We start from the raw sequence: 18,423 nt of genomic DNA on the forward strand, positions 1-18,423 counted from the left end.
TTGCTCACACTTGCCAAGCTCCAAGAAGGAAAGCAGGAACTGTAATCTTGAACACGTTTAAATGGAAGTAAGAGCTACTGATTTCACAGAGAAATGAAAAGGCTGCAGGTGGTGTTCTGCGTTTGACCATTATTTGAACAAGTCAGGAGAGTCCCCTTTACCTATTAAGGGCTAGCCATTCCTTGAGGTGACTGCCCCAGGCCTTGGGCACCACTGCAGAGGACTAGAAAGAGGCCAGGATATTTTTAAAACTGCTGGCTTCCACCTTAGTCTATGGGCCAAGGATGATTAGCATCATCTAGGTGAATAAATGAAGTCACCTTTTTTGGGGTGGCCTATCAGCCTAATCAAATTATCAGCCATGTTGGCTATTGGTAATGAGTAGGCTGCACAGAAAAAAACCTTAATTGTGTAAAGAAAAAGAAAGCCAAAATACATAATATCTAGGTTGGTGATTATGTGTATCACACCTTTTGCCCAATTTTGACTCAAGAAGGCTCACAATGACTGGAAAACATGCATAAATTGAAAGAATTTGGTGGAGCATCACTGAAAAAAGATGTCTCAGCTGTTTACGTTGTATTGTTTTGAAATCTATTTTCATTTTTTGTACTGTTTTAAAACCTATTTTACTTGTTTTTATGATATTACCATCAATCACCTTGAAATGTATGTAAAAGAAGATTTATAAATAAAAATTTGCAAGGGGCAAAATCTTACTTGTTTATGAACAAAATTGTTCACAAAAGCTCTCTTTCACATATTATACATTCAATTTTCCTTCTTTACCCTGCTATCTAACACCAATTAGTGATCAATCATCTCCTGACAGGAAACATTCCTGGTGTAAAACAATACAACACACACACCACACCCCTCCCTCCCTCTCTCTCTGTACAGTTCTTTCCAATCACATGGGCATTAAAATGAAGTGGTTGGTACCATCCTCAGGGATTAAACTAAGAGTTATTTGCCTATGACCCTAGCAAAAGTATTTTTGGTCATAGGTGGTGGTCAATTATGAGTACTTAAAAAACTGTTATTGTGTAAAAAAAAAGCAAAAAATGTAATACTGAAATGCGAGCAACAAAATGACAAGACAAATGCAGCAAACTCCATGTGAAATAGAAGTCGGAGGGATGAAAATTAAGAACTTGATTCCATGACGATACTTGTTATTATACCAGTATGTTGCTTTCATAACTTCACTCACAAATCCACAAAAACAGCAAAGCTGAGGTACATTTCCTCAAATGTTATAACGAACCATAAAAGTCACTATCGCTATTTATTTCAAGGACAGATTGAATATCTATTAAAAAAAATATCATCAGCTTAGTTGTCAGTGTTGTACATGGTTCCATCAGTTTTCCCAATCTGCGCCCATTCTCTCACCTTTGCTGCAGCATCACCAGTTTCCTTTTGAATGCAGGCATACTACAGCGGAGCCCCACCTCTCTTCCCAGATCTGCCTTTTCTGAAGCTGCAAAAGGGCTTCTGGATGAAAGCACAGGTCCCCAGTTAGCCATCATCCAGCTGTTGATCAGTATTTGGGACTCACTCCAAGGTAAGAGGGCTACCAGCTATGGCTACCACTATCGGTGCCACATTAAGGCACAAGGTCCTGCAAGCCCCATCCCCAATGTCCCTGCATACATCATCCCATGCATTCAGCCTCTGATGTTCCCCATGTTGACCAAGGAAGGTCTGCAGGGGGCTTGTACTTACTCTCTCTCCCATGAATGCAGATAGCATGCTTCACACAGCCAGTCAGCCGCTTCATCAGGATCCCAGATCTGTGATGAGCTCTTGTTGTTGTTGTTATATACCTTCAAGTCGATTACGACTTATGGCGACCCTGTAAATCAGCGACCCCCAACAGCATCTGATGTGAACCACCCTGTCCAGATCTTGTAAGTTCAGGTCTATGGCTTCCTTTATGGAATCAATCCATCTCTTGTTTGGCCTTCCTCTTTTTCTACTCCATTCTGTTTTTCCCAGCATTATTGTCTTTTCTAGTGAATCATGAATTCTCATTAGGTGTCCAAAGTATGATAACCTCAGTTTCATCATTTTAGCTTCCAGTGATAGTTCTGGTTTAATTTGTTTTAACACCCAATTATTTGTCTTTTTTGCAGTCCACGGTATGCACAAAGCTCTCCTCCAACACCACTGAAATGGAAATGGACTGCCTTCAAGTCGATCCCGACTTATGGCTACCCTATGAATAGCGTGTTCATGGTAAGTGGTTTTCAGAGGGGGTTTACCATTGCCTCCCTCTGAGGCTAGTCCTCCCCAGCTAGCTAGGGCCTGCTCAGCTTGCCACAGCTACACAAGCCAGCCCCTTCCTTGTCCACAACTGCCAGCTGGGGGGCAACTGGGCTCCTTGGGACTGTGCAGCTTGCCCACGGCTGCACAGGTGGCAGGGCACGTAAACCCTGATCCACTCGCTGTGGGGTGATCTTTAGCTGGCTCTTGACACCCAGAAGACACGAGCGGCGATTTGAACTCACAGAATCTGGATTCCCAGCCAGACTCTCCTCCCCACTGTGCTATACTACTTGCATTTAAATGAAAACAAGTACAAGGCCCCTGTAGATCTATCCCACTCAACACAGGGAAGGTGGGGAAATGAGCATACATGGAGATGTTGGGGAAGGGCTTCTGTGTGCACTCCTGCCTCCCATCCACAGATACAGCATTTGCCTGCTTGGCAATTGAGAATTTGCTAACCTCACCCCTGTTACAGCTGAGATTTATATTGTCTAGGTGAACCCAGCTATGAGTTTCACTTATGACTAGTGAAATAAGTCATGGGCTCCTGCTGGGAGGAAGGGTGGGATATAAATAAAATAATAAATAAATATTTCCCTTGTAAATTGTCTCCACCATCCTACTTCTATTGCATAGAATTAAAAAAAAAACACCACTGTTGTACAGCAAAAGCAACAGTCCAAGATTACACCTATCGGCCTGTTCTTCTGTCTTGGAAGGTATGCAGAATTATTTACAACTGAAGACAAAAAGAGCAAGAGGCTTCTGATATATTCAGGTATTCACAAAACCTGAAAAACTGTATTTAAAAATGTAGAAGCATACATGTAGCATTTCAGTATGATTAAGAGGCTGATTCCTCCCCCTCTACAACACTCCAATGGCAGTTTGCACAACTTTAGCATGGGAAAGTCAAACCCTCAATCATGCAAGAACTTACATGAATAATTTTGCAGAGACTGAAATTATACATGGCTCTGTTAAGCCCATTTTCTTCAGCACTCAGACAACCCTTTTCTTTAAACTTTGAACTAGCACAATTAAAACCCATTGCTGTAATTTTTATTAACAGATCTGTTAGGACATTCAAATCCCTCAAAGGCACTAAAGAGGAAATGGTCCAAAGGATTCCTACGCAAGGGGCTATTATGAAAGACAGTACATATCAAGTGCCTAGTACTCTGTCAGCTTTTAAACAGCCCTATATTAGATTGTAATTACACTTAAATAGAGCTAAATATACAATGATGTGTAAGTCCTCAAACAATCTAAAAAGCCTCTGGAAACAGGTTCTTTCCTACCCTTGAAACATTTGTATCACATGTGCTGCCAGGCAGTTCCATGTGAAACAAGCATACTGTGCTCAGTTTTTCAGAATTTGCTACGATTGTGTCCAGCAGAAGAAAAATCAAGAGCCAATGTTCATGGAGACACATAGAGCTCAAATGGAGCAATAGGAAGAAGGAAGAGGCAAAGGAGGAGCACCTGGCTTCATTCCCAGTTTCATCAACCATGATTTATGAAGCCTGGAATGATCATCCAAACCAGGCCTATATTTATTCATTCTAATTTATGGACCACCCTATCTCAAAGAATCAGTATAAACAATCATTTTTATTACAGCCAGTGCGGGTTCGTGCACAGACTTGGACTGGGAACACCTAGTTCAAATCCCCTTGGAGTAATGAAGCCAGTCACTGCCTTTGTTCAGATATAATGCTAAACTATAGTGAAAGTTCCAAACTCATGCTGGAGGAGAAGCAAAGAGCAGATGGCTCACCATAGTTTGTTCTTGTAATGACAAACTATGGTTTAGCACCACAAGAACAAACTATAGCAAACTCTCCACTTTTTGTCTAGCAATGTTGTGAGGATTTTGGAAACTTTAAAAAAGCACTATATATTTTTATTAGGTTTTTAGCAAATAGAAGGTACAGATTATAGAAACAATGTAAGTATAAGAAGAAATTAACTATTACTTATTCTGGTTTTCCTTCTTCCAAGGGTCTGGAAACTTTCACTTCTGTTTTAGATTAACTACAACTTGTCATGATGTCTGAACTTGAAAAATTGTGGTTCTTTCTAACGATGGTTGTTTATTTAATATATTTCTAGCTTGCCCTTCATTGTATCTGATCCCTAGTTAGTAAGCTGGCTTGTTTCAAATATAGTTAGTCATCATTTGTTCAGGTTCAGACAACACAGTAAACTGCAATTAATCTAAATAGAAGTAGGAGCTTCTGGTCTTCTTGAGAGTATGACAAAGGAGAGGGATGATGATAAAGTGTGTGAGCCCAAAGCTCACAGTGACTAATTCTTATGTCTGAATGCACCAGCATATCACAGCCTAACACATCCCACAGGATTGCTGTGAAGATAAAACAGAAGAGAATTGTGTTTGCTGCACCCTGAGCAACCTGGAGGAAGAGTGAGATAATTCTTCCTTGCAGCTGCTCTAGAAAGTCTGTTACTTCTTGCCACTTCTGACACTTCCCTTGGCAAAATGGGAACTGCTGCTGCAGCAGGGCTCTTTCCTGCATCATGCTGAGAATGCTGGAAGATTGGGGCCACATGGAAACTGGAGAAATATGACACAGACTCTCCCTACATCACTGGATCAGCCCTAGAGGAAGGGCTAATCTGGAACTCAGGCTTTGCTCTCCATTTAGTGTTCTTATCACTGTGTCATTTAACCACTAGAATAAACTCCAACCACTTTATGCAGAGAGAAATACAGAATGTATATTCTCCAATGCCTGAACTCGACTTTTTCCACTAAGAGGGAATGAAGCATTGCTGATTATTATTTATTGATTATAGAAGCACTTAATTATATATACAGTATACAGATTAGATCAATGGTCCCCAAAGCTTTTCTCTCCACAGACCACTTGAAAATTGCTGAGAGTCTTGCTGGACCACTTAATGATTTTTCTGCTTATTGTAGCAGCTATAATCCTTTGTGCTAGATACTGTATGATATTTAATTATATTTTTGTAGACATGCCACAGACCACCTGAATGATGCTCGTGAACCACCAGTGGTCCATGAACTACAGTTTGGGGACCCCTGCACTAGATGAACATAATGCCAGCAATGGTAGCTTTCCAAAGCAATCATAGGTATGAAATGAGCTCTGGGTAAGAGTCAAACTTCAGAATATGTTGCATGCTTTTTATAGATAGAAAAAAGTGTGCTTAAAGGTGCCATTTTATTTTGAAGGAAAAACAGTCTTGGGGCCCTGAACCAATGCTACACTCCTGATCCAGACTGGGGGCCACATAAATTTCCTACCAAAAAAAAAATCCCCAGCTGCTACTGCCCCAGAAGATGCCTGGGGGGTAAAACAGCAGCCATGGGTATTTTTGGCAGGACATCAGCATAGGGCCCTGGTTCAGATTTGACAAGGCAATGCAGGATTGGGGGCCTGTGGCAGCTTTTACTTCCATATATTTATTATTATTTATTTATTTAATTTGTATCCCGCCCTTCCTCCCAGCAGGAGCCCAGGGCGGCTAACAAAGCACTAAAACACTTTAAAACATCATAGAAACAGATCTTAAAATACATTAAAACAAAACAGCATTAAAAACATTTTAAAAAAAACTTTAAAAAAGGGTTAAAAACATATTAAACAATTCTGACACAGAAGCAGACTGGGATAGGTCTCAACCTAAAAGGCTTGTTGAAAGAGGAAAGTCTTCAAAAGGCGCCGAAAAGATAGCAGAGATGGCGCCTGCCTAATATTTAAAGGGAGGGAATTCCACAGGGTAGGTGCCGCCACACTAAAGGTCCGTTTCCTATGTTGTGCAGAACAAACCTCCTGATAAGATGCAATCTGCAGGAGGCCCTCACCTGCAGAGTGTAGCGATTGACTGGGCATATAAGGGGTAAGATGGTCTTTCAGGTATCCTGGTCCCAAGCTGTATAGGGCTTTGTACACCAAAACTAGAACCTTGAACTTGGCCCAGTAGCAAATGGGCAGCCAGTGCAATTCTTTCAGCAGCAGACCATCCCAAATTGTGTTTGCATTTTGACAACTTTGTAGGGCAGTACAATATCTCAGAGAGGAGGTCCGGTCTCCTGCTCCCCTGGTGCATTCACTATAGCTGCCCAATTTCCCTGCTTTTTAAACTTTGATAGGAATATCTGTTGGCTATTGGTACCTTCTTAAACCGCAAGGGTTTTTTTGCCTATTAGTGAATTTATTTATTTTTATGACGCACCTTCCCTCCCAAAGGAGCCCAAGGCATCCCAAGGCAGCAATCATATCAACAAAATAATTAAAAAGCATTCTAAAAACTGTTAAAAACTGTTACAGTTAAAAGCATTCTTTCAATTATCCAATTATCTTCATGTTGCCAGAAAGCTTTATACCCAGCTGGAATGCACTGACCTTCTGCATTGCTCCTTGGAATGCCTGCTTCATCCTTCTGCATGATTCAGACATGAGCTTTGTTTCTTGGTTTGTCAAGGAGGTTTCCTGCAGGTCTGTGTTCCCCTGAAGTCTCAGAAAGGTTCTCAAACAATGTGTGTCTTCTTCTGAAATTCTGTTAGAGTCCATCTGAAAACAAAATATTCCAAGACAGCTAGCTGCTTTTATTTCACAGATTGTTTGTGCATCCAAAAGCAGAAAGGAAACTATCCCAGAGACAGCAAATAGCAAAACGTTTCCTCTAGTCCAGCAAGGCCATTCTTATGTCCTTACAAAGGTTTAGACAAATTGAAGCTAAAAATTGAGCTTTTGTCTCCTTCCTTTGTGATCAGACTCACATGGGAAGGATATCATGGATGGCGACCACACATCTAAGGTATCACCAGATTTAGATAACCAGTGTAGGAAAGAGAATGTACAACAGGCATATATGAAGTGCAGAACATATGTTCTTTCTTTTGCATTGGGCACACGATTCAGACTTAGATGCAAGATAATTATTTACAAAAGGGGGAAGGTAATATGACTGAGAGTCTTCTCTGTCACACTAGGCTTAGTATCAGAAAGGGTTACATGCAGTTGCCAGAAAAAGGAAAAAGAGAGGTGGGGTGGTGAGGAGGTGAGGAGATCAGAGGCTGAGAAGAAGAGAGGGAGAAGAGGAGGGCAGGAGATAGGACAGGTAAGGGACAGAGATACCAGAAACTGCAGACAGATGAGATGCAAGTTGGCTGCAATCAACAATTATGATTTGCATGCACACCTTAAAGGCTGTCCACGGAAGCATTTGCTTATCCACCCAATATCCCATCTATGTTATTACTTATTATATTTCTAACCAGCCCTTCACTATGAGGTCTCAGGACAGGTTACAACAATTAAAAATATATAATATTAAAAACCGTTGCAACAAATTACAATCAAGGTAACCGGATGGGTGTCAAAGGCTAGGGCAAAAAAGATGTGTCTTCAGCATATGACAAAAACTACATAATGAAGGTGGCCAGATGCATCTTTGTGGGGAGGGAATTTCACAGCCTAGGAGCTGCCACAATGTTACTGCATTACATACTTGGCATTTTGCAGTCCTTTACACACAGACATCAAAAAACTAATATATGTTTAAAAATTGTGTTTATGTATGCAAGTGTTATAACTGTTTTCTATATAAAACGGATTATTTGGATCCATACCAATCGGGTTTCAGGACTGGACATGGTACTGAAATAGCCTTGGTCGCTCTGGTAGATGATATGAGGAGGGCATTAGACAGGGGAGAATTCACCTTTCTTGTCCTCCTGGATCTCTCAGCGGCTTTTGATACCGTCGACCACGGTGTCCTGTTAGATCGCCTGGAGGGATTGGGAATAGGAGGCACTGTTCTGCAGTGGTTCCGTTCCTTTCTCTCTGACAGGCATCAACAGGTAGCATTGGGAGAGGAGGTTTCAGACCCTTGGCCCCTCACTTGTGGAGTTCTATCCTCTCTCCCATGCTATTTAACATCTATGTAAAGCCGCTGGGAGCCATCATCAGGAGTTTTGGGCTGCGGTGTCACCAATATGCTGATGACATGCAGCTCTATCTCTCTTTTAAATCCTCACTGGAGTTGGCTGTGGAGACCTTGTCCAAGTGCTTGGAATCCGTGAGTGGGTGGATGGGAAGGAACAGGCTGAAGCTCAATCCTGATAAGACCAAGGTGCTACTTGTGGGTGACAGGGGAAGGTTGGGTGTTGCTGACCTGAAGCTTAATGGGGTGAGATTACCCCTGAAAGATCAGGTCCGCAGCCTCGGGGTTGTTCTTGATTCCAAGCTGTCCATGGAGGCTCAGATTTCGGCAGTGAGTCGGGCAGCTTGGTATCAACTACACCTTATACGGAGGCTGCAACCCTACCTCCCTATTCATCAGCTCCCACTGGTGGTACATGCCCTGGTCACCTCTCGGTTAGACTACTGCAATGCGCTCTACGTGGGGTTACCCTTGAAAACGGTCCGGAAACTACAACTGGTACAGAATGCGGCGGCTCGCTTGCTTACAAACAGCTGCCGCCGTGATCACATTATGCCAGTGTTATTTCATCTACATTGGCTTCCAGTTGTTTTCCAGGCCCAATTCAAGGTGTTGGTGTTAACCTTTAAATCCCTATACGGTCTCGGCCCAGTTTACCTGAAGGAGCACCTCCAGTACCACCAATTAAGCCGCCCGACTAGATCAACCATGCAGGGCCTTCTCTCAGTCCCACCAACGAAAACAGCTAGGTTGCTGGGGACTAGAGAGAGGGCATTCTCAGTGGCGGCCCCCACTCTCTGGAACTCCCTCCCGTTTGATCTTCGCCATGCCCCTTTCCTGGATACATTCCGCCAGGCCTTAAAAACCTGGCTCTTTGGACAGGCCTTTGGGATCTCCGGGGTAGGCTAATTTTTCTATGACTGTTTAAAATTGGTTCTATACTGTTGACTGCATTGTATTTTATTCTGTATTTATATTGTATATTATTTTGTATTTTATTGAATTTCAATATGTATGTCGCCTAGAGTGACTTCGGTCAGATAGGCGACACAAAAATTAAATTTTATTATTATTATTATTATACATAATTGTTTCATATATGTTTCATTATTTTGAAAATCGCTTCAAGATGCCTCATAGGAAGTGATTCATAAATAAATAAATAAATAAAATAATGGAAAATACTGAATCAATCTACTACTATGGGATCACAGGAACATGCATCCTGAAGTTCATGGAGGATTTTGATCATTGAGAACAACTGTGTGAACCAGCCCTCAGAATTTCACCCAAGTTCTTTCTCCAGCACAAGAAGAAGTCTTACTCATGCAAAATACAAAAACAGGTGAGCAACCACCACATCCTGGTTGAGATTCACAGGGCTCTTCAGTTTCCTGTTTGAGATGCACTTTTCACTCGTGTATGGTTTTACATGTGGTTAGATTTTTATAAACCAAGACCTCAATATACAAGATGGCCCTGAAGAAGTGAGTTAAGCATTAATACAGGGTGAATTCAATGCAAAAAGGGGATTTCAAAAATCCTAGAAGGGGAAGGGTCTCATATTTGCAACATTTGAAAAGTTGAATGAGCCTATAAAAAATATTATCAGCTTTGCAGGTGGCTGGGGAAAGGGCTTTAAAGTAGTCCCAGCAACTTGAAAAAGTGAGAAGGGCTATGGGCTAAACTCAATGCTATGGTAGCAAACCCATGTCTTAAAAATCAGATCTGTCGCATGCATATGAACCAGCAGTTTGTGTATGTAATGAAAGCACAGCATGGGCAGGCAGAAGGTGACAGCAACAGAGGTATGTGTGGACTGCTTCCATCCTGAATATGTCTGCACATGCTTAGCACATCATCTGACAATATGCAACATAATCTAGACAGCAACTGTAAATTTCAACCACCTCTTAGCAAGGCAAGGAAATGATAAGGAAGATTTATGAGAATCCAGCTAGCTACCAAATGTCATCAACCTGTTTAAGACCACATGTGTACATTTTCTGCATCCTGGAAAACGGAGATAGCAAAAGATGGAATTATTGAAAACCACAGGTTTACAAGCTTAATCAAAATTATAATTACCAAATGCCAAAGATGTAGTGCAGTATACAATGAAGAGCAAGTCAGAACGTTTTAGTAGAAATATTTGTGGCCAAGAAGTGGCAAGTAGATTCTACATTCTCTAGTGACATCACAATACAAACCTGCAAAGGACTGGGAAACTGGTGAAATTGAGAAATGTATCAAAGGTGAAAGAAAACATGAAAAGATAAAAGCAAAACTTGGATAGCTGTGGTAGGTGGTAGCAAGAAAGACTAGCATATTCTCTATGGGCCTAGGTGCCCCTAAAGGCAGAAGGTAAATGATCTTGGCTGCAATCAAGACATATTGTTTATGTATGTCCCTAAAGCAGGATCTCAGCTTTATTAATTTTAACAGCACCCCCACTCACTGCTACACTGAAACTCCCTTGAGTTTTAAAACTTCTGTTTTCTAGATTCAGGAACATTCAAGATGCAGCACATGCCCCAATGATGGGTAGCTATTAACCATGATTGCCGAATTCAGCTGCAGTAGACTTTCAAGGACGAGGCACTGGGGACAAACTGTGAGTGGCAAGGAGCAGCCCTGACCCGTTATATTATGGGCTCTGCTCCTGGATTTTTTCAAAATGATTTTATGACTAGTTTGTGAAGTAAAGGAACAGTCTTGACTTCATAATGTCACCTTCTCAACAGAGTAACCTGGATAATGGTTGAGCGGAGTCTAAACTATAGGCTGGGTGGAAAGGAGCCCACACAAAGTATCTACTGACATCAATAAGGGTCCCAAAAAACTTCACAGAATCTTTACATTTCTGTCAAAAAAATCAAAATCATAGTCTAGCAATTACTAAGAGTGGGGCACCCAACTGAACCTGAACCAATTGAGGAAGGTCCCCCCCCCCCCGTGAACTGAAACTGAACGTAAACCAAATCTTTAAATACAAAAAGTGGTAGACTGTTCAAAACTAAGCAGTTCTATAAGAGGCTTAGGAAGATCTTTCAACCATACAGAGGCACTCTTTTCCCCAATAAACTACTGGTGATGATGAAGAAAAACAGAGAGAAAAAGACAGGAGCAGGCATATAGGTAACTTGAAATCTTTGGCAGAGCAGCAGGTAGAGGGCCATATTCTGCACACACTACTCTTATTGAAAATGCAAGATAATTCTTTCAACACTGACTTGTTCTAAATGAAAGGGGATAGCTAATCAGTAGACCTCAGGAGCCTGAATTAAACTTGCAAATCAACACAACACCAAAAATGAGGCTAAGTTTGGAGTAGAGAACTCATTGTGCAGAAAAGCCTGTCTTGCACACACAAGAATCATGAACACTCCACCAAGACATAGGGGAACACTAAATGACATGCAATGGAAATATGCACAGAAACTGATGGGTAGGATGTCTGTGCCGGTACAACTTCCTTCTTTCCATCCTTAAGTGGCACATTTGATAACAACTGAAGTACTGGTTTCAACACAAGAATCTTACTGTTGACATGCCTTCCCCACAGCTTTTGCCACTGGTCCCTCAGATTGCACTTTTAAAAAGTCACTCAATAGAACCTGTGCATCTTTAAAAGCATGATGAGTTTCCATCTTTGCAGGAGGACCAGGAGAATGGATTTTAAGATCAACAGTTCTCTTATCTACTGCAGAAAGTACCTTTCTCAAATGAGGACCAAGAAAATGAAAGTCTAACCACAGAGTGAACTAATCTCAAATTTCTTTTCTGTATAAACTCTTTATAGATTTTCTCTTTATAGCGATATTCCAACAAACAAAACAGTACATGTTATTTTACACATAATATGAACTTTCTAAAGAAGTTTATTCCAAATGAACTGCATGTGACTGCTTTTTCAGTCAGAAAGGTCTGGTTAGTACAAATTGTGAATCTGAGTTAGTCTCAGTATGCAAATTTCCAAGAGGCAAGTTTCACAGCGGTTCCCATCCTGTCTCCAAGGTCGTTTTCAGAGAATAGCAATGGGTGATTGTCTTTCGGCCCCCTGGCAGTTGTGCTGTGGGGTGCCGCAAGGTACCATCTTGTCCCCCATGCTGTTTAACACCTATATGAAGCCCTTGGGAGTGGTCATCAGGAGATTTGGGGTGAGGTGTCAGCAGTACGCTGACGATACCCAGCTCTATTTCTCTGTAACATCTGAATCGGGAGAGGGCATGCAAGCCCTGGACTGCTGCCTGGACTTGGTGGTGGGCTGGATGAGGGCCAATAAACTGAGTCTGAATCCTAGCAAGATGGAGGCACTGTGGGTTGGTGGTTCCCGAGTTCAGATAATTGGTAAGTTGCCTGCTTTGGATGGGGTCGTCCTGCCTCTGAAAGAGACCTTATCCCAGCCTGCGTCTGTGTTGGAATTGCTTTTTAATAAGGTTTTTTAAAAAAATAGTGTTTTTAACCTTTTTTTTCCTTTTTTAAGATTTGTTCAAAACTTTTAAAAAAATGTTTTTAAAGATGTTTTGTTTTAATGTATTTTCAAGTCTGTTTTTATGATGTTTTAAAGTGTTTTTAGTGCTTTTGTTTGCCGCCCTGGGCTCCTCCTGGGAGGAAGGGTGGGATATAAATCAAATAATAAAGTAAATAAATAAATAAATAAGATGCTTCATCTCTGTAAAAGTGAAAATAAATTTCTAATCGCCACCTTGGTAGAACAGGCCATAGTCTTTTAAGCCCAGCATTCTATTTCCAGCAGCAGCCTGTTGCCTCTGCTCTCGAGAAGGGAAAGAGAACTATCCTGGTGATGTTGAGCTAGGATCTGAGACACCAGAGTTCAAATCCCCATTCAGCCATGAAGCTCACTGGGTAATCTTGGGCCAGTCACTGCCTCTCAGCCTAACCTACCTCACAGGGTTGTTGTGAGAATCAAATGGGGAGGGGAGAACCATGTACATGACCTTGAGCTCCTTGGAGGAAAGGTGGTATATAAATGTAATAAATAAATAAAATAAAATAAACATGGGTTAGACTAGTCCATGGAGGACTACCAAATGATAGCTAAATCTTCCTCATTTAACTTCTGAGTATGAATTCATTCATATAGTGCCTCTTACACGGCATGGGACCGCAATACCTGGTGGAACGCCTCTCCCAATATGAACCTACCCGTACACTGCGCTCAACATCTAAGGCCCTCCTCCGGGTGCCATCCCATCGAGAAGCCCGGAAGGTTGTGACTAGAACTAGGGCCTTTTCGGTAGTGGCCCCCGAACTGTGGAATAGTCTCCCCGATGAAGTACGCCTGGCGCCGACGCTGCTATCCTTTCGGCGCCAGGTGAAAACCTTTTTATACTCCCAGGCATTTTAAAGTGTATTTTAAATTGTATTTCATAGTGTATTTTATCAGTATTTTCATTATTGTATTTTGATGTTGTTGGTTCTTTGTTATTGTTTGTTTTGATCTTTGATTTTGTTATACTTATTGTATTTATATATTGTGCTTGTTTTATCTCTTGTGTACACCGCCCAGAGAGCCTTTTTGGCTTAGGGCGGTATATAAATAAAATAAAATAAATAAATAAATAAATTAACAAGGCTAATATTAATGGAGGATGAAACAAGGCCAAATCTAACCCTTCTGTAATGCCACCTAAACTACTGGCCATCTTTGCTTTCACAAGTTAAATTACGCATTGTACAAAGTACTCCCTCCTTTCGCCCATTCTGTAAACACAGGAAGAAGAGGACTAGAGGAAGCTGAGTCAGATTATTTACCCATCTAGTCCATTATTGTCTACTGTAGGGATGGGGTTTGCTGTCTGGTTCTGATCTACTTGTATTCCGATAGTTTGTCGTTCAATCCCAATCCGCCCTTTTTGTTCCCGCTTGCTTTGGCACTTGCCAATTCAATCTGCTATGTTTGGGTGGTGGCGTTTTTTTGATGATTTGAGCCGTGGGGTTGTTGTTTTTTATGGCTCAAAGTGCGTAATTTTTAATGTAAATACTTATGTAAATAATCACGGTGTTCCATGTGAGTTCCCCCCCCCATTTACATATCACTGAGGCAGATAATCGCCTTTGCGTTTGTCTCTTGCCTAGGGCTAACTGATGTGCTGCTTAACGATTCCCCTCCCTTTCGCTATTCGCTATTTTTCTTTTGCGTTCTTAAATGTGTGTGACTGTCACTGACTGTGAAGGTGTGGCGCTAGTGTGAAGTAGGGATTGAATAGGATTAGGGTTTTTTTCTTCACCTGCCTGCTTGCTGCATTAATGTTTGTGTCATGGCTGTGAACTATGCAGTGTCAATTTCATGAAGACATCAACACTGAAGGACTACCCTACAGCAGCGACACACATGTTATCAGACACCATAAATCTAGGCCACTGTCCCTTCCTTGACCTTATTTGCAGGACTACGAAACAAGATCAAGCTGCTGCAATTTTTTTTGCATTATATGGTAATTTTTTTTGCATTATATGGCAATAAAAATTTTTCAGGTGTTGGACTAGGACCTGGGAGACCAGGGTTCGAATCCCCACATAGCCACGAAGTTCACTGGGTGACCTTGGGCCAGTCACTGCCCCTCAGCCTCATGAAAACCCTGTTCATAGGGTTGCCATAAGTCGGAATCGACTTGAAGGCAGTACATTATATTTACCGCACCTACACAGTGTTACAAATGCAGCAATTTGGAGGAAATTATGAAGATAATTACGTAAGGGGGGGGAATCCGTGCCAATTGCAGCCGAAGCCCCCGCAAAAAATCCATACCGATTACAGCCATGATCCGCCGCAAGAAATCAGTTCAGGTCTAAAACACAGCAGACTGTCAAATTCAGTCGATATCCAATTCTAAGTCTGATTTAGTGGATATTCTTCTCCATCCTTAGTCTACTGACAGGGGGTCTCCAAGGTCTCAGCAGAGGACTTTCCCATCACCCATTGCCTGATCCTCACAGGAACAGAACGTGGGACCTTGTACAGACAAAGCATGCACTATATTACTAAGCACACTGTGAAGCAACAATCCTTCCTAATCATGGATTCTAGAAGTACAGTCTTGCCTCTTCTCCAACAAGGCAGGGACGTCTAGCATTTGAACCTGGGTCCTCTCGCAGTCTGAGTGAGACGTATACCTCTAGATCAACAAGCCAGACCAATTCCACTGGGCATGGCAGAGTTCCAATACTGACTGGCAGAGAAACGATCTGTTCTCTCCAGCAGTTCACAATTTTATCATATCTACTTAGTGAGGTAACTGAAACAGACTCAAAATGCTTTAGCATAGCAAAGTGCACCAAAGCCCATTTTAGCTGCCTCTCTGCATCATTCTCAGTTCTCTATTTTTATTAGATGGGGTGACCAGAAAGGTACACAGTATTTTGTGTATGTGGCTGTGCCACAGACTTGCATAACGGAACTAACTGTTCCGTTAACTGTTGAGAGAGCCAAAAAGAAAAAGAAAAATCTGAACTGAGCTGAACATTTTGTTTTCTATTTCTACTATGCAAGTCCATGTAGAAAGAAATTCATTCTGTGCTCTAGTGGGCAAATATTACTGACAACAGTCCTGTAAGATATAGAATCATAGAGTTGGAAGGGGTCTTGTAGGCCATCGAGTCCAACCCCCTGCTCACAGCAGGAAATCCACAGCTACAGCATCTCCCCCAGATAGCTGTCCAGCCTCTGCTTGAAGACATCCAGCAAAGGGGATCCCACCACCTCCCTAGGCAGTCGGTTCCATTGCCGAACTGCCCTTACTGTCAAGAAGTTCCTTCTAATGTCCAATCTGAATCTACGCTCCTGCAACTTAAAACCATTAGACCTAGTCCTACCCTCTGGGGCAGCAGAGAACAAATCTGTACCCTCCTCTATGTGACAGCTCTTCAGGTACTTAAAGAGTGTAATCATGTCGCCCCTCAGCCTTCTCTTCACCAGACTGAACATGCCAATTTCCTTCAACCTTTCCTCATAAGACTTGTTCATACCGGCTATCATCCTTGTCGCCCTCTTCTGAACCCGCTCTAACTTGTCTATATCTTTCTTAAAATGAGGCTCCCAGAACTGAACGCAGTATTCCAGATGAGGCCTGACTAATGCAGAATATAATGGGACTATTACTTCCCTCGACCTGGAAACTATAGCTCTGTTTATGCATCCCAAAACGGCGTTTGCCTTTTTTGCCGCAGCATCACACTGCTTGGTCATGTTCAACTTGCGATCCACTACAATTCCAAGGTCCTTCTCACATGCACTACTGCTAAGCCGGGTATTTCCCATCCTGTACCCGTGCATTTTGTTTCTGTGGCCTAAATGCAGAATCTTGCATTTGTCTTTATTGAATGTCATTTTATTAATTGCAGCCCAATTTTCTAGTCTATCCAGGTCCCTTTGGATTTTTTTCCTGTCTTCCATTGTGTTAGCTATCCCTCCCAGTTTCGTATCATCCGCAAACTTCATAAGGCTTCCCTCCACCCTGTCATCTAAGTCATTGATAAAAATGTTGAAAAGTATCGGCCCCAGGACAGAACCCTGTGGCACTCCACTCGAAACCTCCTTCCAGTCCGAAGCAGAGCCACCGACGACCACTCTTTGAGTACGGTTTTCCAACCAGTTTTGAATCCACCTGACAGTATTTCCATGTAGTCCGCATTTGACGAGTTTGCTAATCAAAAGGTCGTGGGGGACTTTGTCAAACGCTTTGCTGAAATCTAGACAGATGACATGTAGATGGTATTATAGCATGCAAAAGCATCTCTAAGCAGGGGTGCCAACAGGATTTCTGGGCCCAGTATACAGTACGTGGATTGGACTTCCTGCTGCACTCACAAAAGAGAGACAAATCTGCATACACTTTTATGTCACACACAAATTTGTACCCTCTTTGCAGGTGGGGGAGGAGGCGTGCCCAAAATTAAATCAGGGGTTATATGCAAGTAATAGTGTGCCAAACAGACAGAATATCAACAGGTGAAGCTTTCTCCATAATTGTAGTTCCGTACAAGAAAAGCTTACTCTTTTTAGCATCTGCCTGCCACTTAGCTGTTAAAAGGCACAACAGCCCTGCTGTCCTTCAGTGCCAGCCTTAATCCATGCAAAGAACTCAAGTTTCATGAGCTGTAAATTAGTTATGTTAGTGTCGATCTTTCATCTGCTGATCTGCAGCTGGCAATGCTACATTCAGTGCAAAACCAGGCACTGGATTTCAGATGGGCTCCTGCTGGGAGGAAGGGCGGGATATAAATCAAATAATAAATAAATAAAATAAATAAAATATGGGGCAGGGGGTAAAAAAGGATTTCAGATTTACAGCACTTCTTTTCAGATGCTTATGCTTGGATAAATTCAAGATTTAAGTAGTTAAAAAGCTAGCAGTGCATTCATTTGTTATGGTTATTTATTAATACTTCATAATAACTACAGTAAGTTTTTTCTCTCTTTCATTTTTGAGCAAAAAGGATTTGAAATCCCTGCTCAGCCACGAAGCTCACTTCGTGCCCTTGGGCCAATCACTCTCACTTAGCCTAACCTAGTTCACAGGCTTGTTGTGTGGATGAAATGGAAAGGGGGAGAACCATGTATATCACCTTAACCTCTTTAAGAACATAAGAGCCTGTTGGATCAGGCCAATGGTTCATCTAGTCCAGCATTCCATTCTCACAGTGCTCAACCAGATGCCTGTGGGAGGCCTGCAAGCAGGACCTGAGTGCGAGACCACTCTCCTCTCCTGCAGTTTCCAGCAACTGATTATCAGAAGCATCCTGCCTCAGACCATGAAGGCAGAGCATAGCCATCATGGCTAGTAGTCACTGATAGCCTTATCCTCCATGAGTTTGTCTAATCCTCTTTCAAAGCCATCCAAATTTGTCGCCATCACTGCACTGTATGAAGAAATACTTTCTTTTGTCTGTCCTAAATCTTCCAACATTCCGCTTCATTGGATGCCCGCCACTTCCAGTGTTATGAGAGAGGGATAAAAACTTTTCTCTATCCACTTTCTCAATGCCATGCATAATTTTATACATTTCTATGATGTCACCTCTTACCCGCCTTTTCTCTAATCTAAAAAGACCCAAATGCTGAAATCTTTCCTTATAAAGAGGAGTTGCTCCATTCCATCGACCATTTTGGTTGACCTTTTCTGGCCTTTTTTGAACAACAGGCATTTAAGTGTTTATACCAGTAAGTACTACCCCACCCCCAAG

At 41.9% G+C, this 18,423-nt stretch overlaps 1 protein-coding gene across 1 annotated transcript in view; it reads right to left on the bottom strand.

Annotated features, from left to right (window-relative positions):
• TNFSF11 (TNF superfamily member 11) overlaps nt 1–18,423 on the bottom strand; it is a 39,665-nt gene that overhangs the window by 13,146 nt on the left and 8,096 nt on the right. Inside the window, exon 2 of the mRNA XM_061629908.1 lies at nt 6,672–6,839. Within this exon, the coding sequence (XP_061485892.1) occupies nt 6,672–6,839 (168 nt within the window). The remainder of the gene's footprint in view (nt 1–6,671; nt 6,840–18,423) is intronic.

Source organism: Rhineura floridana, chromosome 5 (genome assembly GCF_030035675.1).
Source record: "Rhineura floridana isolate rRhiFlo1 chromosome 5, rRhiFlo1.hap2, whole genome shotgun sequence".
NCBI classification, from domain to species: domain Eukaryota; kingdom Metazoa; phylum Chordata; class Lepidosauria; order Squamata; family Rhineuridae; genus Rhineura; species Rhineura floridana.